The sequence below is a fragment of the Solanum tuberosum genome, unplaced genomic scaffold (genome assembly GCF_000226075.1).
Source record: "Solanum tuberosum cultivar DM 1-3 516 R44 unplaced genomic scaffold, SolTub_3.0 scf00004, whole genome shotgun sequence".
Taxonomy (NCBI): domain Eukaryota; kingdom Viridiplantae; phylum Streptophyta; class Magnoliopsida; order Solanales; family Solanaceae; genus Solanum; species Solanum tuberosum.
This window is the reverse complement of record NW_006238930.1, coordinates 959,332-986,957: the sequence shown is the minus strand read 5'-3', so window position 1 is coordinate 986,957 and position 27,626 is coordinate 959,332. Positions and strand designations below refer to the sequence as shown.

The 27,626-nt window shown below is 36.2% G+C and overlaps 2 protein-coding genes and 4 long non-coding RNA genes across 14 annotated transcripts; 4 read left to right on the top strand and 2 right to left on the bottom strand.

Moving 5' to 3' along the window:
- The first annotated feature begins 2,212 nt into the window (after positions 1–2,212).
- LOC107059727 (uncharacterized) lies at positions 2,213–7,604 on the top strand. 4 transcript variants are annotated; one of them, XR_001472856.1, is made up of 4 exons: positions 2,215–3,428; positions 3,759–4,033; positions 5,549–5,807; positions 7,195–7,281. It is a non-coding gene; the product is annotated as an uncharacterized lncRNA (long non-coding RNA). The 4 variants fall into 4 exon arrangements; XR_001472854.1 differs by lacking the exon at positions 7,195–7,281 and adding an exon at positions 7,523–7,604 and having other exon boundaries at positions 2,213–4,033; XR_001472853.1 differs by having other exon boundaries at positions 2,213–4,033.
- Positions 6,225–24,916, bottom strand: CO (CONSTANS). 2 transcript variants are annotated; one of them, XM_015306171.1, is made up of 3 exons: positions 24,098–24,916; positions 23,396–23,946; positions 6,225–6,622 (listed from the first exon to the last, which is right to left on the bottom strand). In XM_015306171.1, the coding sequence occupies exons 1-3, from the start codon at positions 24,426–24,428 to the stop codon at positions 6,263–6,265; spliced, it is 1,242 nt and encodes a 413-aa protein (XP_015161657.1). In that variant the 5' UTR covers positions 24,429–24,916; the 3' UTR covers positions 6,225–6,262.
- On the top strand, positions 7,700–13,797 carry LOC102592499 (uncharacterized). Of its 5 annotated transcripts, XR_001472849.1 has the most exons (4): positions 7,700–7,787; positions 7,946–8,092; positions 10,258–11,831; positions 13,710–13,797. It is a non-coding gene; the product is annotated as an uncharacterized lncRNA (long non-coding RNA). The 5 variants fall into 5 exon arrangements; XR_001472848.1 differs by lacking the exon at positions 7,700–7,787 and having other exon boundaries at positions 7,875–8,092; positions 11,578–11,831; XR_001472847.1 differs by lacking the exon at positions 7,700–7,787 and having other exon boundaries at positions 7,875–8,092; positions 11,539–11,831.
- On the bottom strand, positions 11,919–14,102 carry LOC102598089 (zinc finger protein CONSTANS-LIKE 2). Its single transcript, XM_006338701.2, has 3 exons — positions 13,748–14,102; positions 13,039–13,565; positions 11,919–12,707 (listed from the first exon to the last, which is right to left on the bottom strand). The coding sequence occupies exons 1-3, from the start codon at positions 14,076–14,078 to the stop codon at positions 12,348–12,350; spliced, it is 1,218 nt and encodes a 405-aa protein (XP_006338763.2). The 5' UTR covers positions 14,079–14,102; the 3' UTR covers positions 11,919–12,347.
- On the top strand, positions 16,766–21,570 carry LOC107059724 (uncharacterized). Its single transcript, XR_001472844.1, has 2 exons — positions 16,766–16,852; positions 21,378–21,570. It is a non-coding gene; the product is annotated as an uncharacterized lncRNA (long non-coding RNA).
- LOC107059728 (uncharacterized) lies at positions 24,203–25,133 on the top strand. The gene is made up of 2 exons (XR_001472857.1): positions 24,203–24,757; positions 24,923–25,133. It is a non-coding gene; the product is annotated as an uncharacterized lncRNA (long non-coding RNA).
- Positions 25,134–27,626: the final 2,493 nt, after the last annotated feature.

The following is a 27,626-nucleotide window of genomic DNA, read 5'->3' as shown; positions in this document are numbered from 1 at the left end:
TTTCTTCACCTTTAAGAATATCCTCTAGAACTTCCTTCTTTTTAGCTTCATTTTCAGCCACTAATTGGTCAAGTAGGTGATGCACCTGCTTATGTATATCAAGCAGCTCAAAATATCAAACTAGGTGATACACCTACTAGCTTTCACTTGGGCATAAATATATTATGCCTTGGCAGATTTGGCTGCTGGGCTTTAATTTCATTTTGTTTATTTAACATAGTTTGGGCCTCAAGTGAGTCCATTAGCATAGGCCCAAATCTGATCCATAAACCTTGGCCTTTTTAACTAGATCCATATAGCTCAAGTAGGTGATGCACCTACTTGGTTCTTTTGGACTGGTCAATAAGTCAAAGTAGGTGATGCACCTACTTGTCACCTACTAGCTTAGTTAAGTCAAGCAAGCAACTCACCTATTTTATTCCATTTTCTAATTATTAATCTCTTTTCTTTAACTTAGCACTTAACTTTCAACTTTAAGCTCAATTACCACCTTCCCGTCTCGAGTTTAAATACTTCCATTGGAGTTATAACTTGCAGTACACATGCTGCAACGTGCAAGGCATCACATCACCTTCCGAGCTAGTTTAAACCAACGCTAATCATATAAGAAACATGGTCCCTCACCTATACTATAAGGCTATGTCAAGTATCACAAGAATAGAATAAGCATATGCATAATATGGCCTGTTACAGTTCTTTACTTAAGAATTCAACATGGAGAAAATATTTGAGTCTTTTTTTTAGATGAAAATTGTTTAAAATACTTTATTTAGTCATATTGTATCATAAAAGTAAAAAAAAAAAAACTCCTATAACTTTTCAATATAAAAATAAATTTATGTAATAACAAGGGGAAAATATTTTTAATTTCAAAGTAAATGAATATTTACATTTTAGAACTAAAACATGCTTAATGCACTTTAAGCAATGTTAATACTAATACATGATTTTCTTATTTTACACTATTATTTATTATCCAATACAAATTAAACAAGTAAAAAAATATAATTATAATTAACAAAAGAAATGTACATTTAAAATATATATATTTTGGAGGGCCAAAGACTTCATCTTTTCAATTATAGAGAAGAATAATTAGTTTTTATAGAAGACATAAAAAGGAAGAGAAGTTACAACAATTTTAGTGATATCATGAATTTTGAGTGAACAAAAATTGGAAGCTTAACCCACTTGGCTAGTCCATACTTTACCTATAGTTTACCCATATTTTACCCATATTTTTATGTGTTGAATATGGGTATCAACCCATATTTTATCCGTGTAAAAAATCACTCACCCAACCCATTAAAATTTGAGCGGGTTACCAAAATATGAGCTCATTTTGCCGGCATTAGTTAATTCAAACTAAAGTAAATTAAACAAATTAAGAAATAAAAATTAACGATAAATTTAATTATTTATGAATTTTAATATAATTATATCAAAAGTAAAATTTCAAAAATATGTGCATAATAATTACTCTCTCTGCCCCATATTAGAGTAGTTGATCATCTTACTAAAGATAGGTGTCTCAATTAGTTGTCACCTTACTAAATCAAGAAAGCTTTAAGTATTTTACCAAATTATCCCCTATTAAATGATGTCTTGAAAGATGATTTAAAAAATAAATATTTAATGCTAAGGGTAAAACATGATTTTTTTTTGTCTTTTCTTGATATGTCAAAAGTGACAAGTAAAAATGAAAATCTATTTTAGGGATAAAAGTGAATGGAGAAAGCATATTCAAAAGGTGATATAGTAAAATTATCGTTCTATTTATAGTTTCTTAAAAATTGTGCAAAATCAATAATGGACAAATATTTTTGGACAAATGAAGTATTAACTTTATCTAATTATTTATGATTTTTAATAAACGTGTAAAAAGGAAAATGATCAAATAATATGGAACATAGTAAATTATCATCTATTTTTAATTTTAATTACATCAATAATTATCTACTATTTTTAATTATAATTACATCAATAATAAAATTTCAAAAATATAAATGCATACTCCAACAAACTATAGTTTTAAAAAAAATTAATAGTAACACTAAATACACAATTTTTTTTTATATTCTACTTACAATACAATACACGGTATTAATATTTTACTTAGCGTACTTATTACGGTGCTTCTCACAATACGGTATTAGTAACATTTTTCTTAGCGTACTTATAACGGTGCTTCTAACATTTTATTGCTTAGCGTGCTTATTACGGTGCTTCTCATTATAAATACTGATAGGTTGCTCCTTCATCTTTTGTCTGCGTCTTCTATCCAGTGCTTTTAGTTCTTCGTTTAATCTCGCCTCTTGCTCGATCATTTATTTCTGTTTTGTGCATTTTATACATGTTTTCGTATTTGAATTTCCTTTTTTGAACTGAATTTGGGGTTTTTGGTTCTTTGGAGGATTTGTATTTTTGAGGCCTTATTTTTTTTGGGTTTTAGGGTTGAGCCGCCTTGATTCAGCGTATGCTACCTCTTAATTCTACATTGATGATATGACACGAAAGAATCTTTGTTGTGGCTGTCAATCAGATAAAAAAAGGTAATGATGTTTGGCAAATGGCATTGCAGAAATAGATACATAAAGTCCTAAGGATCTGAAAGATGTTTTATTGCTTTAATGATTTTATGAACGTCGGAATAACAAGAATTGCTCCATTATGGAATGCTTGGTGTTTGTGGGCTGTGTTAAAAGTGCTGAGTTTCAGCGAATGGCAGGGCAGAAATAGGTACTAAAGTGCCCATGGATCAAGAGGGACCTCAAAGTTGAAAGGCTTAGCCAGGCTCTGGTAACTTCTTTCCAAAATTCAGGACCACAACTTCAATGTTCTTGCTGAGATAGAATCTACAATGCTACATTTTCTTTTAAACCATATCTTTAGAATATTGGTTAGGATTATCCTCCGAAACAATGATACAATCTTTAATGAGGCATAATACGTAAAACAAGTAAAATTATCATTAGTTAATATGGATATGACACAAATTCTTCTCATTTGCCTAAATGCTGGTGGGCAGAATAATTTGACACCTGTGCTTTTGAGAGGTAGTTGAGGGAGTCGAGCATTTTGGACACCACCTTGTGTGTGTATACGATATAATCTCGAGCAGCAAACTTGTACAAAGTTAGTTGATCATATACAAGAAATAAGATTACTATATCTGGATTTTGTTGACGAATGAACCAGCAATGTAGTTTGTGTTTTCACATTGAATTAGGAAATCACTAAAGGTTGTTTTATCGCTTTAATAATTTTATTGAGTCGGAATCACTAAAATTGCTCCACGGTGGATTGCTTGGCTTTTATGAGTTGAAGAAAAAGTGCTGACGTTCAGACAAATGGTAGACCAGAAATAGATTGCTAAAATTCCCTTGGAATCTGAGGGACCTCAAACTTGAAAGCTTAGCTGTGCTCAGGTGACTTAAGTGGAACCTACTCTTTTCACTTTTTCTCAGGACTCTACCTCCACAAAAGCAAAAAGTGCTACATTTTTGTATAAACTACTACTATAGTACTATATGCTTTTAAATGCTGGTTTAGATTAACCTCAGGTCCTTTGACAGTCAACTGATGCCTTTTAAAATGAGGCATCTTTGTTGAGGCACTGAAAAGTAATTGGACATGATTTAAAAGGGAGTATAAGATAGTAGAGCACCTTGAATATCCTGTTGTTAATTAAATTATATCAACTATATCTGGATCAGGAATATCTCAAACAATGAGTTGTTTGTCCATTACTCTGGCAGGAATAATATTGGCAGTGACACATTGATGAGTATTCTTTTTCTTTGCTAGTGAGTTGTGGGGTGGATAAAGGTTCTTTGTTCAACTAATAGCAGTGCAGAATTGGATACTAGAAGTACCCAATGATCAAAAAGGACCTAAAAGTGAATGTCCAAGCCATTCTTGGATGAAATTTCTTAGCCACAAAGTTCTTACCTCCTTACATTTTCATCGTATTCTTCGATAAGCTGGAACTTGCCGTGTTACTTTATCAATGACTACTTCACATCAAAAAAAGGTAAAAGTGCAATATGCTTTCCTTTTGCGTCTTGTTCAATCAGTTGCATATGTTGTAAACCTGGTATTAGCTCAAGACTGATAAAAGTACACTCTGTTTTGATTACTGATACTGTTGAGGCCATGGAATACCTCCTCGTCTTATGCTTCACAGTTTACTGTAACTGGAAATTGAATGAACTGGATCACAGGGATTGCTAAAGATAGATTAACAATTTATTAGCCTGCAAACAAGTATAAGGAGATGAGCAAGTATCTTTATTGATATGTCTTAGTGTTAAAGCTGTTTTGGTAGTAAATAGATTAGTGCAGAAATAAATGAGCCAAATAATGGCTGAGAATCTATTAAAGCAACCCAAGTCATTTATGTAAGCTACATCTTTTTGGGGCTTGTTTGTAAAGCAGCTTTATTTATAAATACCTTTTGCCCTTTTGATTTCTGCTAAACAAAAGTATTCTGTAATTGAACTAGATAGAACTTGTTAATATCAGGGTGATGTTGGATTACGTAGCAATTTGTTAGAAGTGCTCATGAGGCATGCTTAAACCTTGAATCTAGATGCATCGCAGGCTAGCTGCTTTTTGTTGCTCAGGCAGTGCTCAAGTGTAAGGCGTGTGCCTACAAAAACACAGCCAACTAATTACTTCTTAAAAAATCTAAGTAATTTATAAGGCCTGTAAATTCTATTTTGAAGTGGGTGACACTAAACAATAATTAAAAAGCAATTCATATATCACTTATTAAAAAATTAAAAACAGTGGGTTAGAAATTCAGTAAAGAATTAGAAACTTAAGTTTGCATTTGTGCAACTGAATAAAATTTAAAATGATTTTATTCTTCATATATGTTTCACTTGCAATTTTTTCTCATTTCCTTTGTCCATATAACTTCTTGTTTCTGTTTATTTTTATTTATGTTTCTTCATCTCCATCTCCCTTCACTAGCGTGTGCTTTTTAACCCTTCTTTGCACTTAAATTCCAACCATACCCTGGGGGTGCTCTTCCCTTTTGCTTTTGACAACACCATTCTGTTGCAGGAACTAGAACCCAGTGGAATTCAGTAAGGTTCATACTGCCAAGTATTTTAAGTTGATTATATATAAACAATTAATGAAATAAATGAAACAGAGAACACTTAAGATTCCAAGATAGGAGGATCACTTTAGTAGTTGATCGTCTTGATGCACTTTCCACTTTTTAAGTTTCAGTAGAAGTGAAGGGAAAATCCAGATGATTGGTCTTAGATAAATTCACTAGCTTAATTCAATAGTTGTATCCATCTATCCCATGTTGTTCCCCCTACTTCTATTGCCTTTAATTTTCCTTTCACAACTGACTAAAGTGCTTCTTATACATCTTGAGGAAATTACCTATTTCTTTGCCAATTTCAAATTAGAAGCTGTATTTTTAGCTGTTTTGGGGATATCATGTACCTTGATTCTGTCATTAAACTAAATTTTTTGATGATCATTGTGATATCCTGCTTACACGGTGCGTATGGACTACCACTTTTAGGCAAAAATATTGCATCCGTGCTTTCCTATCCTTGGAGAAGTGGTCCTTTTATTCTTTATCTGTGATGGGACATTCATTGTACTGAAGGAGAATCTGGGGAAGGCTCTGGACCAAAAGCAGCTATTGATGAACATTATGTATCAAATTCAAAAAGATATGTTCCAACAAAAAGATGACCACAGTGGAAAGCAGAAGTGAGCTTCAATTATATTGCACCAGCACACATTGTCATATACAACTGGGCAACCAGAGGTTGTTGGTAATAGTGCTTTTCCCATTACTTGTGGCTGGACTCAGTTCTTCTTTTGTTTTTTCTTTTCCCTTTAGGCATCTAGTATCTATGTTTGTGCCGGGTAGGTCCACTAAGAAGGTAAACACTTCATACCAAAAGGTCCTGCATTAACCCAAGACCTTTTGTTTAGGATGCAAATTTCTCATTCATTCCACCACACTCCTTGATATTGCAGTCAATTCCTTTACACTGGAGGGCCTTTTTCTTTTCTTTCTCCTCAGGAAAATTGTATGTATTGACTGCAATGCGGTCTACAAGGAAGAACTCTATTTGTACATATACAACAATGCAGAGAATTTAATAAATCCTCTGTGGAAAACTATTTTAGTACATTCTCATTATTCAATAGCTAGTCGATCGATAATGATGGATGATACAATATTAATACTAGGTTTAGGGACTTATAGTTGATCTACTCATTGCTATGAAGGAACAATTCCATAAATTCTATCTGCCATTAATTGTGTGGAAAGCATCTGGTCTGCTTCAGCGACGTCTGTTCTTTTCGCGAATCGTCCTTTGATTCTTGGCCTTGTTTCTGCATAGACTTTTCTTGAAGCATACCTTATGGTTTTCTCGAATTTACGGTTCTTCTTCTTCTCTCTGTACCTTAGGACTCTGGCTTCTCTGTCCATTGGAGTAAGCTGGGGAGGGGGAGGTATCTGAATTGGAGGGCCTGAGAAAAGGTCAATGTTCCCTTTTGGAGGTCGTGGGTGGGAGTTTGAAGTTTCACTTAGTGCAGATTCTGGGACAACACTGACATCCATCGACGAAATGGAAACCTGAGAATACATCAAGATAAAGAAAACAAAAGTGGTCATCACTCCAATTAACTATCACTTAAAAGGTACCTACAGTTATTCGTCCATAAAAAGTGAAATCAGTGATCTGAAAAATAAGGAATAAAAATTTAGATCCATAAAAATTTTCTTGGTCCATGAATTTCGTCAAAGTGCATGTTGCCTGAAGTGAGATATATGGATACAGATTAGAAAACTCACACTGTGACTCATAGTAGCAGTGTAACCATATCTAGTGTTATAATTGTCATACTCCATTCCCAGCTGAAAATTTAGGTGGTGACTTTGTTGTTGCTGCTGTTGGTGGTAGAGAATCAGAGATTTTCCCTGTCCTTCCTGAACTGGCACAACACTATCTCCACGGTAGCTCTTCTGAGGAACAGAGTAATGTTGTTGCTGCTGATTAACACTGTACTGATCGTTAAATTGACTAACCCCTCCATACTCCGCTAGATCCAAGTAGTCATCCACTACTTCCCTACCAAACAACATCCCATAGTTGTTATTTTGATTATTGTGGTCATTGTCAAAGGTCTTATTGTTCTTCTTAACAGGAGGATTCAGCAACAACCATGAAGCTGCTTCATCTTCATCTTCATCTTCTTCATCTACAGTCATATCATCTGCATTTTGAGTAAAACTCAAGAACCCATAATCCTCCGTGCTTTCCCCTGTGGGCCCACCAATCATCATAGAACCACTGCCAACGGTTTCGACAGCTGGAGGACCATAAAGGGTTCCTGGAAAGTGGAATCAAGAGAATTTAGAATTTAAGTTTGATGGGTTCAATCTTTAAATGTTCTTGCTACTTAATGCTATACATTTTGGAATTATGGTTCAAAAATCATATTTATTGAAATATTTGTTATTTTTTACATGTAGGAGTATAATTTTTGTGTGGCTACCTAAAATGGGCATAATTGGGACACGGTGGTGACGGCGCGCCAAGGGGTTGGCAGAGTGGATGTCAGTGTCGCAGGAGGCACAGAGTGAGGCAGCATCTGCCTTGCAAAGAAAGGCTGCAGGGGCACGTCCGCAGGCCTCGCAAACCCACACACGCTCGTGACGAGAAGCCAACAGATTTGCTGCATGCATGCGGGCGTCACAGCCGGCACACAAGAAGGTGGAATCTTCCCTGCAGTAAACGGTACATGCGGTGGAACGGCAACTGTCACACACCCTTGACCAGTTGTTGCTACTGCCATCAAAACCCCCACTGTTCTCCTTTTTCAACATTGAACTGATTTTTTTTTTCCCTTCTTGCTCTCTATTTTCTATTGTACTTTGAATACTGAACTTGAGCAGGTATGCTGTAAACTTATGGGGTGCTGTGAAATGTGAAAGTGGAGTAGAAGGAAAAATAACAGTAGGCAACTACAAAGTGGGAAGAGAATCCACAGGTCCACAACTCAATGTTCTTGTTGAGATAGAATCTACTCTTTTCACTTTATGGTATGACTCTTCATCCACAAAAGTTAGGAAGCTCTACATTGTCTTTACTGTATGTTTTAAAATATTGATCTGGATTAGCCTCCGAATGCATTCTTTGATGCATATAACATTGTTTCATAAATAAAACATCTACTTGCGTAGATAGTGATAGTTTAGGTGGGAAAGATTTTTTCTATTGGCTTCAAAAATGGCAATGAAAGAGGGTGATAACAGAAAGTGCACACCGGGAACAACTAATAGCTAGTTTAATCAGCGCCGTGGTGTATTTTAATACATTTATGGTGATATAGGAAAAGGGAACAACTCATAATTTGGGTGTGAAACTCGCGAAAAAAGTGATAGTTCAGGTGTTTTTTTAACCATTAACTCTAAAATTTAAGAAACCACTAAAACAACAGTATATTTAAACTAGCAACATAATACACTACAATGCAATAGGTAACAACCATCCAAACAAGCTATTTAGAGGAAAGTTCGCCAACTTCATGAACATTACTAACTTCGGAATGGAATGAACCATCAATAAATCTTTTGCCCTAAATAAAGTCTAGCAATGACAAGAAATAGGAATTTTCTGGGAAAAGAGTTTTTATAAGATCAATTTAGTATAGAAATTGGTCTCCTTTTGTCTTAACTGCTTTACTCAAGTCTCTTACCTCTAATTCACGTTTCCTGTATTCGCATCTTAAGAGTTTAAAGATTCAGGTTCAATATTTTCTCCAACTCAAAAATTGGATGTCCCTATAAAATATAGGAACACAATTATAAAATATTTTTGTCAGTTTTCATTAAATATTCCCTTAAGTTAGTTAAAAGTTCTAATGCAAATAAATTTGCAGGGGAAAAGTCATTTTAGGGAATTGAAATAACTTAAATATCTTTTAAAAAGCAAAATTGTAATTTTGCTTCTCAATTTACTATGAAATGAAATTAATTTATACCAAGTCTGGAATTTCATTTAACAGAAGTAATGACAGACCTTGAACCTTAAAGATGCGTTCTTCTTAATGCTTCATTTTCCTTTGCTTTGTAACCCAAGGATTAGAAAGGTTTTAATCAGAGTTATTATTCAATGGACTTCTTTATGAATTTTTTTAAATATCAACTTTAAGCTTGATTCTGTAACTGAGTGCATTTTACTAAAACCAGGAACTTCTGCAAAGTAGACTACATTAAGAAATAGCGAAGTAAATCATGGAATTTCTTCGAAGAAGAGTAGTGGAAGAAAAAAGTAGTGGAAGTTGCTTTTAATTTTAGTGACAACGAGTTGCAACCCTTCAATCTTATTATGATGTTATGAAGATCTAAAGCAAGTTTGGAGCGAACTGGTCGAAGAATCACTGAAGTGGGTTTAATTAAATTGCAAAAGATAATTAACGTTCATTATATTCATGAACTTGAAACTTTTTAAAATTTTAATTTTATAATGGAACACATCTATTTATATATTAATAGTATGTTGTTTTAAGAAGATTACTTCACATTGATGCGCGATAAATGCATGCCCAAAAATTAGTAATTTTATAAGCATATAGGTATCACAAGAATTGCTCCATGGTGGATTTCTTGGCATTTATAAACTGTGGAAAAAGTGCTAAGGCTCAGCAAATGGCAGAGCAGAAATAGATAGCTAAAGTTCCCTTGGAATCTGAGGGACCTAAAACTTGAAAGGCTTAGCTGTGCTCAGGTGACTTACGTGGAACCTACACTTTTCACTTTTTCTCAGGACTCTACCTCCACAAAAGTAGAAAGTTTTAGATTAGCCTCCAGGTCCTTTAACAGTCAACTGATACTTTTTAAAATGAGACATCTTTGTTGAAGTCCTGAAAAGTAATTGGACATGATTTAAAAGGGATAAGATAGTAGAGCACCTTGAATATTCTGTTGTGTGGATCAGGAATATCTCAAACAATTTGACTTGTTTGTCCTTTATTCTGGCACGAATAATATTGGCCGTGACACATTGATGCGTATTCTTTTCCTTTGCTAGTGAGTTGTGAGGTGGATAAAAGTTCTTCTGTCCAACGAATAGCAGTGCAGAATAGGATATTAAAAGTACTCAATGATCAAAAAGGACCTAAAAGTGGACATCCAAGCCATCTTGGATGAAATTTCTTAGCCACAAAGTTCTTACCTACACTTCCATTTTATTCCTTGATATGCAGGACAATTACTTCACATCAGAAAAGGTAAAAGTGCAATATGCTTTCCTTCTGCGTCTTGTTCAGGCAGTTGCATACTTTGAGTCCCCCGTATCAGCTTAAAAGTGATAAAAGGACATTGTGGTTTGATTACTGATACTGTTGGGGCCATGGAATACCTACTCATTTTATGCCTCATGGTTTACTGTGACTGGAAATCCAATGAACTGGATCACATGGATTGCTAAAAGATAGAAGATTATCAATTTATGTAGCTGCGGCAGAACTTGTTGGATTATGTAGCAATTTGTTAAAAGAGTACTTTGCGTTGTTTAGGCAGTGCTTAAGTGTAAGTCTGTGCCTAGAAAGACAGCCAACTAATTGCTTCTTAATAAGTGTAAGTAGTAATTTATAATGCCTGTAAGTTTTGTTTTGAAGAGGGCGATAATATACAATAATTATAAAACAACATAAATCCAATGTAATCCCACAAGTGGGGTTTGGGGTGGGTAAGATGTATGCAATCTTACCCCTAACTTTATGTGGTATAGAAGCTGTTTCCGATTGACCTTCGGGCTTCGGCAACCCTCCTCTCTTTATCTGGGCTTAGGACCAATAATTTCAACAAGCTCACATTGACAGAGTCAAAGAACAAATAATTATAAAGCAAAGTTATTTATCACTTGTTAAGAAAACGTTATGGAAAAAATGTTAATGATTAAAAACAGGTTGTTAGAAACTTAGTGAACAAAATTAGTCAAGGACAATTAGTCAATAAAATTGAATTAGAAACTTAAATTTGCATCTTTGCAACGGATTTTGAACTTGGATTGACATGCTTTATTCTTTATTTATGTTTCACTTGCAATTTTTTTCTCAGTTCATTTGTCCATATAATGGCTTGTCTGTGGTTATTTTTATTTCTTCATCTTCATATTCGTCTTCCTTCACTGACATGTGTTTTTTAATCGTTCTTTGCACTTAAAACCCGACCATACCCTGGGGGTGCTCTTCTTCCCTTTTGCTTTTGACTCTGTTGCAGGAACTAGAGTCCACAGTCCAGCATCCAGTAATGTTCATACTGCCATGTTGTTTTTTTTGGTTAATTATATATAAACGATTAATGAAATGGATTTAAAAAAGAACCTTTAGATCCCAAGATAGGATGATCACTTTAGTAGTCAATTGCCTTGATGCACTTTCCACTTTTAAGTTTCAGTAAAGGTGAAGGGAAAGTACCTATGTCCTTGCTGATTAAAGAATAAAAACTGTATTTCAATATTAAACTTTTGCTGATCATTGCAGTATTTTGCTTACATGGTGCTTATGAACTACCATTTTTAGGAAAAAGTATTGCATCAGTGCTTTCCTATCCTTTGAGAAGTGGACCTTTTATTCTTTATCTTCAGTGATGGGTCATTTATTTTGCTGAAAGAGAATCTGGGACAAACACTAGATGAGAGAGAGGCCCTGGACCAAAAGAGTATGTTCCAACAAAAGGATGACCACAGTGGAAAGCAGAAAGCAGAATTGAGCTTCAATTATATTGCACCAGCTCACAATGTCATATACAGCCACTGAGCATCCAGAGGTCGTTGGTAATAGTGCTTTTTCTATTACTTGTGGTTGCACTGAGTTCTTTTTATTTGGAAAAGGTAACTGCGGTCAATTCTTCTTTTCTTTTTTCTTTTCCCTTTAGGCATCCGGTATCTGAATTTGTGCCGGGTAGGTCCACTAAGGAGGTAAAATTTTGTACCAAAAGGTTTTAGGGTGCAGATTTCTCATCCACACCACCCCCTCCTTGATTCTGCAGTCAATCCTTTGCTCTTGCAGAACTACTACTTTTTGTCTTGTTAGGTCAATCCATTTACACTGGAGGGGCTCTTTGTTTGCTTTCTCCTCAGAAAAATTGTACGTACTGACTGCAACATGATCTACAAGGAAGAACTCCTTTTGCATATACAACTATGCAGAGAATTTAATAAGTTCTCTTCGGAGAACTACTTTAGTAACATTTTTAATTATTCAAGAGCTAGTTATATTGATAATAATGTAAGAGTTACACTAGTAATACTAGGTTTAGAGACTTCTAGTTGATCTTCTCTATGTTGCATTCAGAATGAAGGGACAATTCTATAACTGCTATCTGCCATTAATTGTGTGGAGAACATCTGGTATACTTCAGCCTCTACGTCCGTTCTCTTTGCAAATCTACCTTTGATTCTTGGCCTTGTTTCTGCATAGGCTTTTCTTGAAGCATACCTTATGGTTTTCTCAAATTTACGATTCTTCTTCTTCTCTCTGTACCGTAGGACTCTGGCTTCTCTGTCCATTGGAGTAAGCTGGGGAGGTATCTGAATTGGAGGGCCTGAGAAAAGGTCAATGGTCCCTTTTTGAGGTCGTGAGTGGGAGTTTGAAGTTTCACTTAGTGCAGATTCTGGGACTACACTGACATCCATCGACGAAACAGAAACCTGATAAAGAAAACAATAGGGGTTATCGCTCCGGTTAACTATCACTTAAAAGATAAAAAAATAAGGCATAAAAGTTTAGATCCATCTCATTCAAGAAAACAGACTAGCAAGACTGCAGGATTTATCTTGATGATCAGGACATAAAACTACAGCAACATCCGTGTAGGATGTCGCTGATTAACAACATGAACGTTGTAACGTTGTGTTAAATCAAGTTTCAAAAGAAAGCCAAAGCAAAAGCAAAAAAGGTGGAGATTCTTTAAGACAACTCATGAATTGAAAGTGCATATTGCTTGAATTGAGATATATGGATAAAGTGAAGAAAACATACACTGTGACTCATAGAAGCAGGGTAACCGAGTCGAGTGTAAGAATTGTCATAATCCATCCCCAGCTGAAAATTCAGGTGGTGACTTTGTTGTTGGTGGTGGTAAAAAAATAGAGACTTTCCCTGACCGTCCTGAACAGGCACCACACTATCTCCACCATAGCTCTTCTGAGGAACAGAGTAGTGTTGTTGCTGTTGGTTAACATTGTACTGATCATTAAACTGACTATCCCCTCCATATTCTGCAAGATCCAAGTAGTCATCGACTACTTCCCCAGCAAACAACATACCATAGATGTTAGTTTGATTGTTGTTATTGTGAACGTTGTTCTTATTGTTGTCCTTAACAGGATGATTCAGCAACAACCATGAAGCTGCTTCATCTTCATCTTCTTCATCTATAGTCGTATCATCTGCATCTTGTGTCAAACTCAAGAACCCATCATCCTCCGTTCCTTCCCCCGTGGACCCACCAATCATCATAGAATCACCGCCAACAGTGTCAACAGCTGGAGGACCATAAAGGGTTCCTGGAGATTGGAATCAGAGCCAAATTTAGAATTTAAGTTTGATGAGTTCAATTTTTATGTTTTTTATTATTTAAAACATTACACTTTTGATATTATGGTTTAGAAACCATATATATTGAAAATTTTGTTATTTTTCTCATGTAGGAGTATATATGGTCTGTGTGAAGAAAAATGGTGGCTACCTGGAATGGGAATAATTGGGATACGGTGGTGACGATGTGCCAAGGGGTTGGCAGAATGGATGTCAGCATCGCAGGAGGCACAAAGTGAGGCAGCATCCGCCTTGCAAAGAAAGGCTGCAGGGGCACACTCGCAGGCCTCACAAACCCACACACGCTTGTGACGAGAAGCCACCAGACTTGCTGCATGTATGCGGGCGTCACAGCCTGCACACAAATAGGCAGAATCCGCCTGGCAGTAAATGGTACAGGTAACTAAACGGCAACTGTCACACACTCTTGCCCAGTAATTGCTGCTGCCATCAAAACCCCCACTGTTCTCCTTTTTCAACATTGAACTATTTTTGGCCTATTTTTTCTTCTTGCTCTCTATTTTCTGTTGTACTTCGAATACTGAAGTTTAGCAGGTATGCTGCAGACTTATGGGGCACTGTGGAATATGAAGGGGGAAAGGAGGGAAAATAACAGTAGGCAACTATCAAGTGGGGAGAGAATCCAAGGGAAACATGTGGAGGGAAGTTAATGGGTAGGAAAAGTTTTTTCATTATCTTGTGGTGGCTGGTGATTCTGGTGGGGCCGGAAGGTGGGGTCAAGCCACAAGGAGGTTGAAACAAGTGGGTCCAGGGGCCTTGGGCTTTTGGAATCAATTGAGGTGGGAGAGCTTTGTTCAAGAGATTGCCTTTAAGGGGTGGACTATACCGATACACTTCCCATAGTTTATTAGATTTTCACCGTTAGGGGTGGGCATGGTACGGACCTGAATGGTATGGTATTGAAAACATTGATTTTGTAATTTCGGTTTTTAGAATACTCTCGTGATGTGATTCTCGTTGAATCTCATAATAGAATCCAAATGATCAAAACATATGCCTAAGCAGGTTAAACGGGAAGAATGCTTTAAAGGTCATATATAGTAGTGGAGTGGAAGAATTAGGAAGTCTTGTTCTTGGAGAGCAAGATTATTTTTGTTTCATCGTAAGAATTGCTGAGTTTGGCATACGTAGGCTTACTTCACATGTTGAATTTATACTGTTTGGAAGATCCCTTCAGAGTTCAGTACTTTGATAAGCATCTATAGTATTGACGTTTTCCCTTTCTATGATTTCAAAATAGTAGTGTAGGAAGGAGAAGAAAATAGCAGTTAGAGAAAATATAGAGGAACTTTGTCATAGAAAACCTCATTTGAAAGACTTGAGACTTTGATGCTCTACTAACATTAGGAAAAGAAACTCAGCACCACATCAAAAGAAAATAATTGGTGCTGCAACAGACACGATGAAAGTTCTTTTTTCAAATTTGAAATAATGTATGTTGGGCAACTGATTTGGTGTCTGAATATTGACATGTATCTTTTATCTAATGATAGAGAGGAAGTGGTCTCTTATGACCACGTACAAATTGAAAAGAAGTAAATGACCTTTTTAGATCTCTTATATGGGGCTAGGGCTTATTAAGGACACATAGCGAATTCTGTGGGCTCGGATAATTAATTCACAGTTCTGTATTTTTCGTTAAATTTTTCTTTCCTGATTATTTCGTATATTCTGCTTTATTGTGGTGAACATATGATACTAACATCTATTGTTACGGTTTGTTATGGTTCAACTTATAAGTCTGTTTGAATTTGAGACGTGATGGTTTAAGGATTTATTTCTTTTTCCAAATATGTCTTTTTCTGATAAAGAATACAAGCTTCATATAGGTACACATATTTTTAGAAATGGTATATATAAAGGGAGAAACATGATCAGGAACAAAGCTATATGGGGCAAGGTGGGAATGACATTCATGACGGACAAGATGAGAGAAGTGAGACTGAGATGGTTCGGGCATGGGCATGTGAAGAGGAGGTGTGCAGATACGCTAGTTAGGAGGTTGGTTGTAACAGGATTTAGGAGAGGTAGTGGTGACCAAAAACGAAATGGGGGGAGTTGATTAGACAAGACAAGACATGACACAACTTCAGCTTATTGAGGACATGTCCCTAGATAAGAGGGCATGGCGATCGAGGATTAGGGTAGAAGGTTAGTAGGTAGCTGAATGTGGATTAGTTAGGAGGTGTGCAGATACGCTAGTTAGGAGGTTGGTTGTAACAGGAGTTAGGAGAGGTAGTGGTGACCAAAAACGAAATGGGGGAGTTGATTAGACAAGACAAGACATGACACAACTTCAGCTTATTGAGGACATGTCCCTAGATAAGAGGGTATGGCAATCGAGGATTAGGGTAGAAGGTTAGTAGGTAGCTGAATGTGGTCGCTCATTAGTTGGGAGTGGCAGGGGGCTAACCTCATATCCCCTTGTCCCTATTTATTAGTATTAATTTAGTTATCACAGTTTTTTTTTTGTCAATGTTTTTGCTATCTGTTGTTCTATTTTGCATGTAGCTTGATATTTTGCTGTCATTTCTTTTTCTTCCTGCAATCCTTTTCCGAATAACTTCACTTTTTTAGCCGAGGTCTGTTAGAAACAATCTCTCTATCCCACAAAGGTATTTCTGCATACATCTGTCCCCCTCCAGACCCCACTTGTGGGATTAAACTAGGTTTGTTCTCATTATTTTTTTATATCTATAAAGGGACAATTGCCTCTAAGGTAGAGCATCTTGGTATGGCATGAAAGAATCTTTGTTTGGTATATACAAAGGGATTACACTACATACAAATGCATCTTGGTATATAAAAAAGAGGACAAACGCATTTTTCAGTTTTTTCCCCACTAAATACACAAATTTGAAATGCTTAGACAATTTTACCTCTTAATGCTATTACTGGATAAAATTTGATGATATGGCACGAAAGAATCTTTGTTGTGGCTGTCAACCAGATCAAAAAAGTAATGATGTTTGGCAAATGACAGTGCGGAAATAGATAAATAAAAGTCCTAAGGATTTGAAAGGGCCTCACACCCACAAAAAACTAAGAAATTTATGAGCTTTGTAAAAAGTGCAGAGTTTCAGGTTTTCAGCGAATGGAAGAGAAGAAATAGGTACTAAAGTGTCATGGATCAAGAGGGACCTCAAACTTGAAAGGCTTAGCCAGGCTCTAATGACTTCTGTGGAACAACTTCAATGTTCTCACTGAGATAGAATCTACTCTTTTCACCTTTATGGTAGGACTCTTCATCCACAAAAGTTAAAAGAAAGAAGCTCTACATTGTCTTTTAATTATATGCTTTAAAATATTAGCCTGGATTAGCCTCTGTATGCATTCTTTGACAGTCAACTGATACAATCTAAGATGAAACATTTTTGTTGAAATCTTGCCTACGTCTGTGTGTGTGCTTCTTTCGTTCGCACATTATGAAAAATAACAGCTAGTAAAATTATCTTTAGTCAATATGATTTGCCTGTGTCCCCTAGCAGTTGAGGACTTGGAATAATAGCCTTGGGTACCAAGGTACAAATCCCAACAGAGGTGACGCTACTAGAATTTTTCGCATTTGCCTAAATTTTGGTGGACATAATTATTCGATACTTGTAGAGCCGGTTGGAGGTAGTAGGTACCTTGTGACTTAATCAAGCTGCATAGCCTGGCCTCACTATGTGTTTCTGTAAGGCACAATCTCGACCAGCGAACTTGCTCGAAATTAGTTGTTCACTCACAATAATAAGATTGTTGTATCTGGACATTGTTGTGTAATCAACCAGAAATGAAGTTCGATATTTTCGCATTAATTAGAAAATCACTGGAAATTGTTTTGTTTTGTTTAATAATTTTTTAAGCATAGCTATCACAAGAATTGCTCCATGGTGGATTGCTTAGCATTTATGAGTTGTGGGAAAAAAGACCTGCGGCTCAGCAAATGGCAGAGCAGAAATAGATAGCTAAAGTTCCCTTGTAATCTTAGGGACCTCAAAGCTTAAAAGGCTTAGCTATGCTCAGGTGACTTAAGTGGAACCTACTCTTTTCACTTTTTCTCAGGACTCTACCTCCAAAAACTAGTAATTTTCTAAGCATAGGAATCACAAGTGGATTGCTTGACATTTATGAGCTGTAGAAAAAGTGCTGTGACTCAGCAAATGGCAGAGCAGAAATAGATACATAAAGTACCCATGGAATAGGAGGGATCTCAAACTTGAAATTTTAGCCTTTCTCTGGTTACTTCTGTGGAACACAACAGGTCCAGGATAACTTCAATGTTCTTGTGAGATGGAATATGCTCTTTTCACTTTTTCTTAAGATTCTTGATCCACAAAAGAATAAAGTAAAGTGAACCCTTAGGGATGGCCCAGTGGTTTGGGCTTGGGACTTCCATGTTGGAGGTCTCAAGTTCGAAACCCCTTGCCAGCAAAAGCAAGGGGTTTGCCTTCTGGGTCGAGCTCGTCGCACCGGGCTTGCCTAGTGTGGGTTACCTCTCCTATGTGGTTTGCGAGCTATTGCAGAGGAGCGGGGGTTTTACCCTGTGCTCACCCAAAGGGTAGAGGCTGCGGGTTTCCCTTGTCATAAAAAAAAAGAATAAAGTAAAGTGCTACATTCTCTTTTAAACCATATCTATAGAATATTTGTTAGGATTATCCTCCAGGTGCAAACTTTGACCCTCAACTGATACAATCTAAAATGAGGAAGCCTTATGTGTGGGTTTCCTTGGTTCACACCTTCACATAATATGTAAAACGACCAATAAAATTATCTTTAGGTAATATGGTTTTGTTCTCTTCCTTGACGTTGAGGAGTTGGGATAAAAACCTTGGAAACCAAGGTTCAAATTCCAGCAGAGACGACATTACACAGATTTTTCCGATTTGCCTAAATCTTGGTGTGCTGAATAATTTGAAAACCGTGCTGGTGGGAGGTAGCGAGGAGTCGAGCCAGGAAAGGGCAAGGGGGTTCGAATCCCTTTCATTGGAAAATTACTTTGTATGTACACGGTTAAAATTATTTTTAAGTATATATAGTGGATGTTGAATTCTCTTGACTTCCTTGTGTATTTATTTCGTCATATTTTTTAACCCTCTTAAGGATTTATGAAAATCCTGGCTTCGCCACTGAGTTGAGCATTTTGGACACCACCTTGTGTGTGTGTGTACGATATAATCTCGAGCAGCAAATTTGCACGAAATTAGTTATTCACAGACAAGAAATAAGATTACTATATCTGGATTTTGTTGTGGAGTCAACCAGCAATGCAGTTTGATATTTTCACATTGAATTAGAAAAATCATTAAAGGTTGTTTTGTTGTTTTAATAATTTTATTGCATTGGAATCACTAGAATTGCTCCATGATGGATTGCTTGGCTCTTATGAGCTGCGGAAAAAGTGCTGGTGTTCAGCAAATGGCATGGCATAAATAGATAGCTAAAGTACCCATGGAATCAGAGGGACCTGATCCAACTTGAACGGCTCAGGAATAACTCAAACAATCTGAGTTGTTTGCCCGTTTATTCTGGGTGGGAATAATATTGGCCGTGACACATTGATGAGTATTCTTTCTCTTTGCTAGTGAGTTGTAAGGTGGTTAAAGGTTCTTCTCTTCAACGAATAGCAGTGCAGAATTGGATACTAAAAGTACCCAATGATCAAAAAGGACCTAAAAGTGAATGTCCAAGCCATTTTAGTATGAAATTTCTTAGCCACAAAGTTCCTACTTCCTTACACTTTCATCTTATTCCTCGATAAGCTGAAACTTGCCTTGTTACTTTTTCAATGACTACTTCACAAAGGTTTAATATGCTTTCCTTATGCGTCTTGTTCAATCAGTTGCATATTTTGATTACTAATTTCTGTTGAGGGCTTGAGGCCATGAATACCTCCTAGTAGTATGCTTCACAGTTTACTGTGACTTGAAATCCAATGAATTGGATCACATGCATTGCTAAAGATAGATGAGCAACTTAACCTGCAAACAAGTATGAAGAGAGCAGCAACTATCTTTATTGATAGTAGTTCTTAGTGGTAAACTGTTTTGGTAGTAAATAGAGTAGTGCAGAAATAACTGAGCAAAATAATATTGGTCGTGACACATTAATGGGTATTCTTTTTCTATGCTAGTGAGTTGTGAGGTGGATAAAGGTTCTTCTGTTCAACGAATAGCAGTGCAGAATTGGATACTAAAAGTACCCAATGATCAAAAAAGACCTAAAAGTGAACGTCCAAGCCATTCTTGGATGAAATTTCTTAGCCACAAAGTTCTTACCTCCTTACACTTTCACCTTATTCCTAGATAAGCTGGAACTTGCCTTGTTACTTTTTCAGTGACTACTTCACATAAAAAAAAGGCTAAAGTGCAATATGCTTTCCTTCAGCTTAAGACTGATAAAAGGACATTGTCTTTTGATTACTGATACTTTTGAGGCCATGGAATACCTCCTTCTTAGTGGTAAACTGTTTTGGTAGTAAGTAGAGTAGTTCAGAAATAACTGAGCCTAATAAGTCATGTATGCTTGATGTAGATGGAGAAGATTCTATTCTAAGCACACCTCTTTCCTTTTGAAGTTGGATTATGAGGCAATTTGTTAGAAGTGCGCATGAGGAATGCATAAACCTTGAAGCTAGATGCATCGCAAACTTGGTGTTCTGCGTTGCTTAGGCACTGTGAGGTCTGTGCCTTAGAAAGACAGCCAACTTATTGCTTCTTAATAAGTTTAAGTAATTTATAATGATTTTGAAGTGGGCAAGCTAAAAAATAATTACAAAGCGAAGTGATACATCACTTGTTAAGAAAACATTAAGGAAAAATGTTAGTGATTCAAAATAGGTCAATAGAATACTTTATCAAAGCAAATTAGTCAATAAAATTGAATTAGAAACTTAAATTTGCATCTTTGCAACGGAATAAAAAAATGAGATTGAACTTTTTTTTTTTTTTTTTTTTTGATAACCGAGAAATCCGTCTGTGACCCGCCCTTTGGACCAATCACAGCCTTCTAAACTCAGTGGATAATGGGCCCGCCCCTCTACCCTTCTCCACTTAAATACCGGGCTTCACTTTGCATGGTGTGGGGCTTGAACCTGCGACTTAAGCCACAAATCCTCCACCTTTTGCCACTTGAGCTAGGCCTTGGGGGCAATGAGATTGAACTTTATTGACATGTTTTTATTATGTTTGCAATTTTATTCTCAATTCCTTGGTCCATATAAATGCTTGTTTGTGTTTATTTTTACATTTACTTCTTCATCTTCGTCTCCTTCATTAACGTGTGCTTTTTAATCGCACTTTGCACTTAAAACCCGACCATACCCTGGTTGCTCTTCTTACCTTTTGCTTTTGACAACACCAGTTTGTTGAGTCAAGTAATTTTCTTACTGCCAAGTGCTTTTAGTTGATAATATATAAACAGTTAATGAAATAGATGATACATAGAACTGTAGAAGTGAGAACTCTTTAGATTCCAAGATAGGAGGAACACTTTAGTAGTTGATTGACTTGAGCAAGGGTAAATACAGATGATTGGTCTTAGAGATTTTTCATTAGCTTAACAGATGTCGTTCCCCAGTCCCCTTGCTTCTATCGCCTTTAGTTTTCCTTTCACCACCCACTAAAGTGCTTCTTTTTCTTGAGCAAATTACCTATATCCTTGCTGATTACAAATTAGAAGCTGTATGTTAGCTATTTTAGGGATATCGTGTACCTTGATTCTGTCATTACAACTAAAAGTTTGATGATCATAGCAGTATTTTGCTTACGCTTATGCAGTACCATTTTCGGCAAAAATATTGTGCTTTCCTATCCTTGGAGAAGTGGACCTTTTATTCTTTATCTTCAGTGATGGGATATTCATTGTATTGAAGGAGAATCTGGGAAGAGGCCCTGGACCAAAAGCAGGTATTGATGAACATTATATGTCATCCAAAAAGAGTATGTTCCAACAAAAAGATGACCACAAGGGAAAGCAGAAAGCAGACAGCAGACAGCAGAACTCAGCTTCAATTATATTGCACCAGCACACAATGTCATATACAGCCACTGAGCATCGAGAGGTCGTCGGTAATTTTGCTTTTCCCATTACTTGTGGCTGCACTGAGTTCTTTTAATGTGGAAAAGTTATATGCAGTCAATTCTTCTTTTCTTTTTTCTTTTTCCCTTTAGGCATCCAGTATCTATCTATGTGTCAGGTAGGTCCACTAAGGAGGTAAGCATTTCTTACTAAAAGTTTTTCCATTAACCTGAGACTTCTGGTTAAGGTTGTTGATGTCTCATCCATCCCACCACACTCCTTGTTACTGCAGTCAACTCTTTGCTTCTCGCGGAACTAGTACTTTTTGTCTTGTTGGGTCAATCCCTTCACACTGGAGGATCTGTTTCTTTACTTCTTCCTGAGAAAAATTGTACGTATTGACTGCAGCGTGGTCTACAAGGAAGAACTCTTTTTACATATACAACAAAGCAGAGAATTTAACAAATCCTCTGTGGAAAACTGCTGTAGTACATTTCTCATTATCCAATAGCCTTAGATCGATAATGACGTAAGAGATACAATATTAATTCTAGGTTTAGGGGCTTGCAGTTGATCTTCTCTTTGTTGCATTCAGAATGAAGGGACAATTCCATAACTGCTGTCTGTCATTAATTGTGTGGAGAACATCTGGTCTACTTCAGCCTTTACGTCCGTTCTCTTTGCAAATCGGCCTTTGATTCTTGGCCTTGTTTCTGCATAGGCTTTTCTTGAAGCATACCTTATGGTTTTCTCAAATTTACGGTTCTTCTTCTTCTCTCTGTACCTTAGGACTCTGGCTTCTCTGTCCATTGGAGTAAGCTGGGGAGGTATCTGAATTGGAGGGCCTGAGAACAGATCGATGGTCCCTTTTGGAGGTCGTGGATGGGAGTTTGAAGTTTCACTTAGTGCAGATTCTGGAACAACACTGACATCCATCGACGAAATGGAAACCTGATGATACATAAAGACAACAAAAACATGAGTGGTCAACTTCCCTATTCATGTATCACTTAAAAAGATAATTATAGTTGACTGTCCATAGAAAGTGAAATTAGCTACGTGAAAAAACATGTTAAAATACATTCAAGTGTAATTACTTTTATAATATTAGTATATATAAGTTAGATCCATAAAAATTCCATGGTCCATTCAAGAAAACAGACTAGCTAGACTACAAGATTTATCCTAAGGATCTGCACATAAAGCAACAGCAACATCTGTGTAGCATGTCGCTGATTATTAACATAAACATGGTAACCTTGTGTTAAATCAAGTGTCAAAAGAAACCCAATGGAGAAGCTGAAAAGGTAAAGATTCTTAGAATTTCCACCCTTGAGGATAAGTTTTATCAAAGAATCTCGAGAACACGGTTAAACAGTAACATACGTGAATTGGAGCAGTTTAAACATTATAGTGAATTACTATTTATAACTTGAATATAAAGGATAATTGTTAAGAGTTACTAATTACACGTTATTTCAATGTCAAGGAAGGTGAAGAAGAATCTAAACATCTTTGTTTATTTGGGAAAGAGCATAATCTTAGGTAAAATTTAATACGACAAAAGTTCAAGGGTCAGTTTAGGGGTATGTAAAGGTAACCATAATAGCAAATGGGAACCTAAAATGACAAATCCTCTGTTGAAAAAGGACGAAGTGCTGGAAAAAGTAATTCAGAAGCTAAAAAGAAGTGTTAAAAGAACTGATGTTGCACAGAGTAGTAGCTTCGTAAGACAACTCACAAAGTGAGGTATATCGATAAAGTGAAGAAAACTTACACTGTGACTCAAAGAAGCAGGGTAACCATATCCAGTGTTAGAATTGTCATACTCCATTCCAAGCTGAAAATTCAGGTGGTGACTTTGTTGTTGTTGCTGTTGTTGTTGTTGCGGTTGGTGGTAAAGAATCAGAGATTTTCGCTGTCCGTTCTGAACTGGCACAACACTATCTTCAACATAGCTCTTCTGAGGAACAGAGTAATGTTGTTGCTGCTGATTAACACTGTACTGATCGTTAAATTGACTATCCCCTCCATACTCTGCAAGATCCAAGTATTCATCCACTACTTCCCCACCAAACAACATCCCATAGTTGTTATTTTGATTGTTGTTGTTATTGTTAATGTTGTTCTTATTGTTATTCTTAACAGGAGGATTCAACAACAACCATGAAGCTGCTTCATTTTCATCTTCTTCATCTATGGTTGTATCATCTGCATCTTGAGTCAAACTCAAGAATCCATCATCCTCCGTGCCTTCCCCTGTGGTCCCACCGATCATCATAGAACCACCGCTAACGGTGTGAACAGCTGGAGGACCATAGAGGGTTCCTGGATATTTGAATCAGAGACTAATTTAGAATTTAAGTTTGATGGATTCAATTTTTACATTTTTGAAATTATGGTTTAGAAGTCATATTTATTGAAATTTTTAACATGTAGGAGTATATATGTTGTGTGTGAAAAAAGAAATGGTGGCTACCTGGAATGGGCATAATTGGGACACGGTGGTGACGACGTGCCAAGGGGTTTGCAGAATGGATGTCAACATCGCAAGAGGCACAAAGTGAGGCAGCATCCGCTTTGCAAAGAAAGGCTGCAGGGGCACGCTCGCAGGCTTCGCAAACCCATACACGCTCGTGGCGAGAAGCCATGAGACTTGCTGCATGTATGCGGGCATCACAATCCGCACACAAATAGGCGGAATCCGCCCGACAGTAAACGGTACATGTTGCGGAATGGCAACTGTCACACACCCTTGCCCAATTGTTGCTACTTCCATCAAACCCCCCACTCTTCTCTTTTTTCAACATTGGACTGACTAATTTTGGTTTCTCTTTTCTTTTCTTTTCTTTCTTGCTCTCTATTTTGTGTTGTAAAACTTGTAGTTGGAGTAGTGAAGTTGAGCAAGAATGCTGGAGACTTATGGGGCACTGTGAAATGTGAAGGGGCAAAGGACGGAAAATGACAACTAGGCAACTACCAAGTGGGGAGAGAATCCACAGGTGACACGTGGAGACAAGTTAATGGGTAGGAAAAGTTGTTTCATTATCTTGTGGTGGCTGATGATTCTGGTGGAGTCAAGCAACAGGGAGGTTGAACAAGTGGGTCCTGGGGCCTTTGGCTTTTGGAATCAATTGAGGTGGGAGAGCTTTGTCCAAGAGATTGCCTTTTAGGGGGAGACTAGAGAGATAATCACACCCATATAACTCTATTTAAGCATTTTTATTATAATTTATGTCAATAACATTTTTCATATTTTATTCAATATATCGACTTTATTGACACACTTTCCATTGTTTATCAGGTCTGACTAACATTGGTGCACTCTGATGCATAGTGGTGTATGCAAGATTTTGTTCAGATAGTACTAGCGTAATGTCACAATTCTGCTTGTAAGTGATTTTTGTGTTTGAGACGTGATGATTTAAGGATTAATTACATCTTCCAAATATGTTTTTTATCTGACAATTAAGAATACAAGCTTAATAAGCCAATACACCTTGTTCTATTTTCAATGCCCTCGTGTAAGATTTTGATCTTAAAAGAAAGAGTAATGCTCCATTGATATAAACAATCCAAGTCAACTAAGCCATTAATTCATGGAAGCAGTAATATTTTGAGAAATTCACCTTGTTTATTTTTACTGGGAGACTTTGCCAGAACGTTTTGTATATTTTGATTGGGAACGTTAATTACGAGACTGTATATAAATTTACAGTTCAAAATTTAGAGTGGTCCACGGTTTCCTTTTTTAGAGTCAAATTATAAGAACTTTGGTTAACATTTTACGATGTATTTTTTCGTGATATTGATATGCAAAAAAATGCAATTTATAGTACTATTCGTATAGTTTTTGAATATCTGATTTTTTTTTGTTTAAAATATTAAATTAATGTAATCTAATTTTACTTGGAAAATTAGTCAAATTGACTTTTGAAAAACGTAACATGACAAATAAAAGTGGATGGAGGAAGTATCATTTAAGGAATGAGACATCCATTTCGAAAAGTTTGAAACTGAAAAGCTGGATTCTTGATTTCCCTTTTTACTTTTAAAAGTCATCCGATCTTCGGAAGGGATAAGGTTCAATTTTGCCTTATTACTATGTGAAATGGGTTAATTTTATCCTCCGTTAATTATTTGTGCAAATCCTCTCCACTCACTTCTTCCACCATTAGCATTTAGCAGCACCTTGTCTCCTCAAACACCACCCATGACTAAGTGTTACGATCATATTTGGAAGGAGATCTTAATAGTGGTAGCCACTTTTAAGACTGCTAATTAATATAAAATAATTGAAAAATAGTCATAGCACCCGTTTATTTTTCTTCTTCAAAACATTGTTCTAGAGATTGAATTTTTTACGTGTGAAAAAGTTCTGTTTAGTGTTACATGGAAGTTGTCATTCTTGAATTCGAAAATAGTCAGTAATGCACACTTATTTATTTATTAAAGAGAATTGATTTTGTAGTCCAGTTATAATTCTTCTCAAACTTTACAACTTTTTTATTTTTTTACGAGAGAAGTTTAATTTAAATTATTTTGAGAGCACATTCCCAGGATACCGACTACAAATGCTACGTACGTGTGTTCTGTTACCAATTCCTAATGCACAGGAAAAAAACGTCTGCGTCAAATCACTCATTTTTCTTGTCCTTTCAAATACTCATACATTGTTTAGGATAAACCCAAAAATGTACTCTGTTGAGAGACCTCGTGGCTGCTGCTCAGTCAGACATTAACACAATTAGTAAAGCTGAGTCAGATGAGTTTTTGTGTAAGAATTTCACCCAATGGGTTGCTGCCAATTGGAGCTGGATTGAGATCCACCCTTAACCACAAGTTTTAGTGGGTTAGAAGTCAGGGCCTAATTCACATGGATTTTGGGCCCAGTTGAAAGGTAAAGCCGCAATCAAAAACTTGACAATATAATGGCCTTCCTAACTCCAAACATTACTGGCCACTACTCTAATATCCTTAGCTTTGCATTTATTAGATTTCGATTTGCTGTCTTCGCAATGTTGATAGACATGAAAAATTAAAAGCTACCCCTCCGTTTTATATTAGTCGATCAATTTCTTTTTTCATTAATTCACTTTTTATAAATAAAACTTGAACACTTTAAAAAAGAACTGATTGTGAGAGTAATATAGAAAAAGTTTAATTAATATTTTTTAAATTTAATGAGTTAAACAATTAATATGAAATGATCAACTAATATGAGATGGAAGGGGAATAGTATTTATCTTCATCCCCAGCCTTTTATCTCAATTGGCCACAAAATGACTTGTATTTTCATTTGTCAGTTATTGATAGCTTTGCGTAAATCAATTGATGACCAGCATACATAGAGTCAGTCAGTCAATGACCAAAGTTTTGACTATCATCCTTCTTATTGTTGACCAGTGGCACTGGCATCATAGTAAAACTCGGAGAAATAGGCATTTTTAACTTTTGCGTCAAACATGCATCATTGTTTTCTTCTCTGAATTTTTAAGGTGTTATAATGTGTAGAGCTATCTTTTATACGTAGTTGTAGCTTTCTGAGTAATAAGTTCAATAAATCTTTCATTGAGATACCGTGTAAAATACTATACTTTCTCTTGCTCAAACTAGCTTTCGACAAGCAATAGTATTATTTGATTGCGATTTTTAAATGTATATAGATAATTATGATAATAATTTCATATAATTTAAATTATTTGGACAATAAAACTACCATTTAATTCTTTTAATTAGTCCAAATTATCTTAAATCTAGCGAAAAAACATAAAATCATTGTAACAACAGAGGGTCTTTGACGAGAGGGAGTTGCTCGGATGGTAAGCACCCTCACTTTCACTTCGAAGGTTGCGAGTTCGAGTCATCAAGGGAGCAAAAGGGGTGGGAGCTCCTAGGGAAGGAAAAAAAAAAACTAAGAGGGTCTTTGGATTGGCTTAAAAGTAGGTCTTTTTTGAAAGTGTTTGAAAAATATAAAAAATTAACTTAAAATAAGTAAAAATGATTAA

Coding starts and splice junctions, on each gene's coding strand:
- LOC102598089 (XM_006338701.2), bottom strand. CDS start 14,078: ATGTTGAAAAAGGAGAACAGTGGGGGTTTTGATGGCAGCAGCAATTAC. Junction 13,566..13,747: donor CCCAATTATTCCCATTCCAG/GTAGCCACCATT, acceptor TCCAATCTCCAG/GAACCCTTTATGGTCCTCCA. Junction 12,708..13,038: donor CTGCTTCTATGAGTCACAGT/GTATGTTTTCTT, acceptor TTTCTTTATCAG/GTTTCTGTTTCGTCGATGGA.
- CO (XM_015306171.1), bottom strand. CDS start 24,428: ATGTTGAAAAAAGAGAAGAGTGGGGGGTTTGATGGAAGTAGCAACAAT. Junction 23,947..24,097: donor CCCAATTATGCCCATTCCAG/GTAGCCACCATT, acceptor TCAAATATCCAG/GAACCCTCTATGGTCCTCCA. Junction 6,623..23,395: donor CTGCTTCTTTGAGTCACAGT/GTAAGTTTTCTT, acceptor ATGTATTCTCAG/GTTTCCATTTCGTCGATGGA.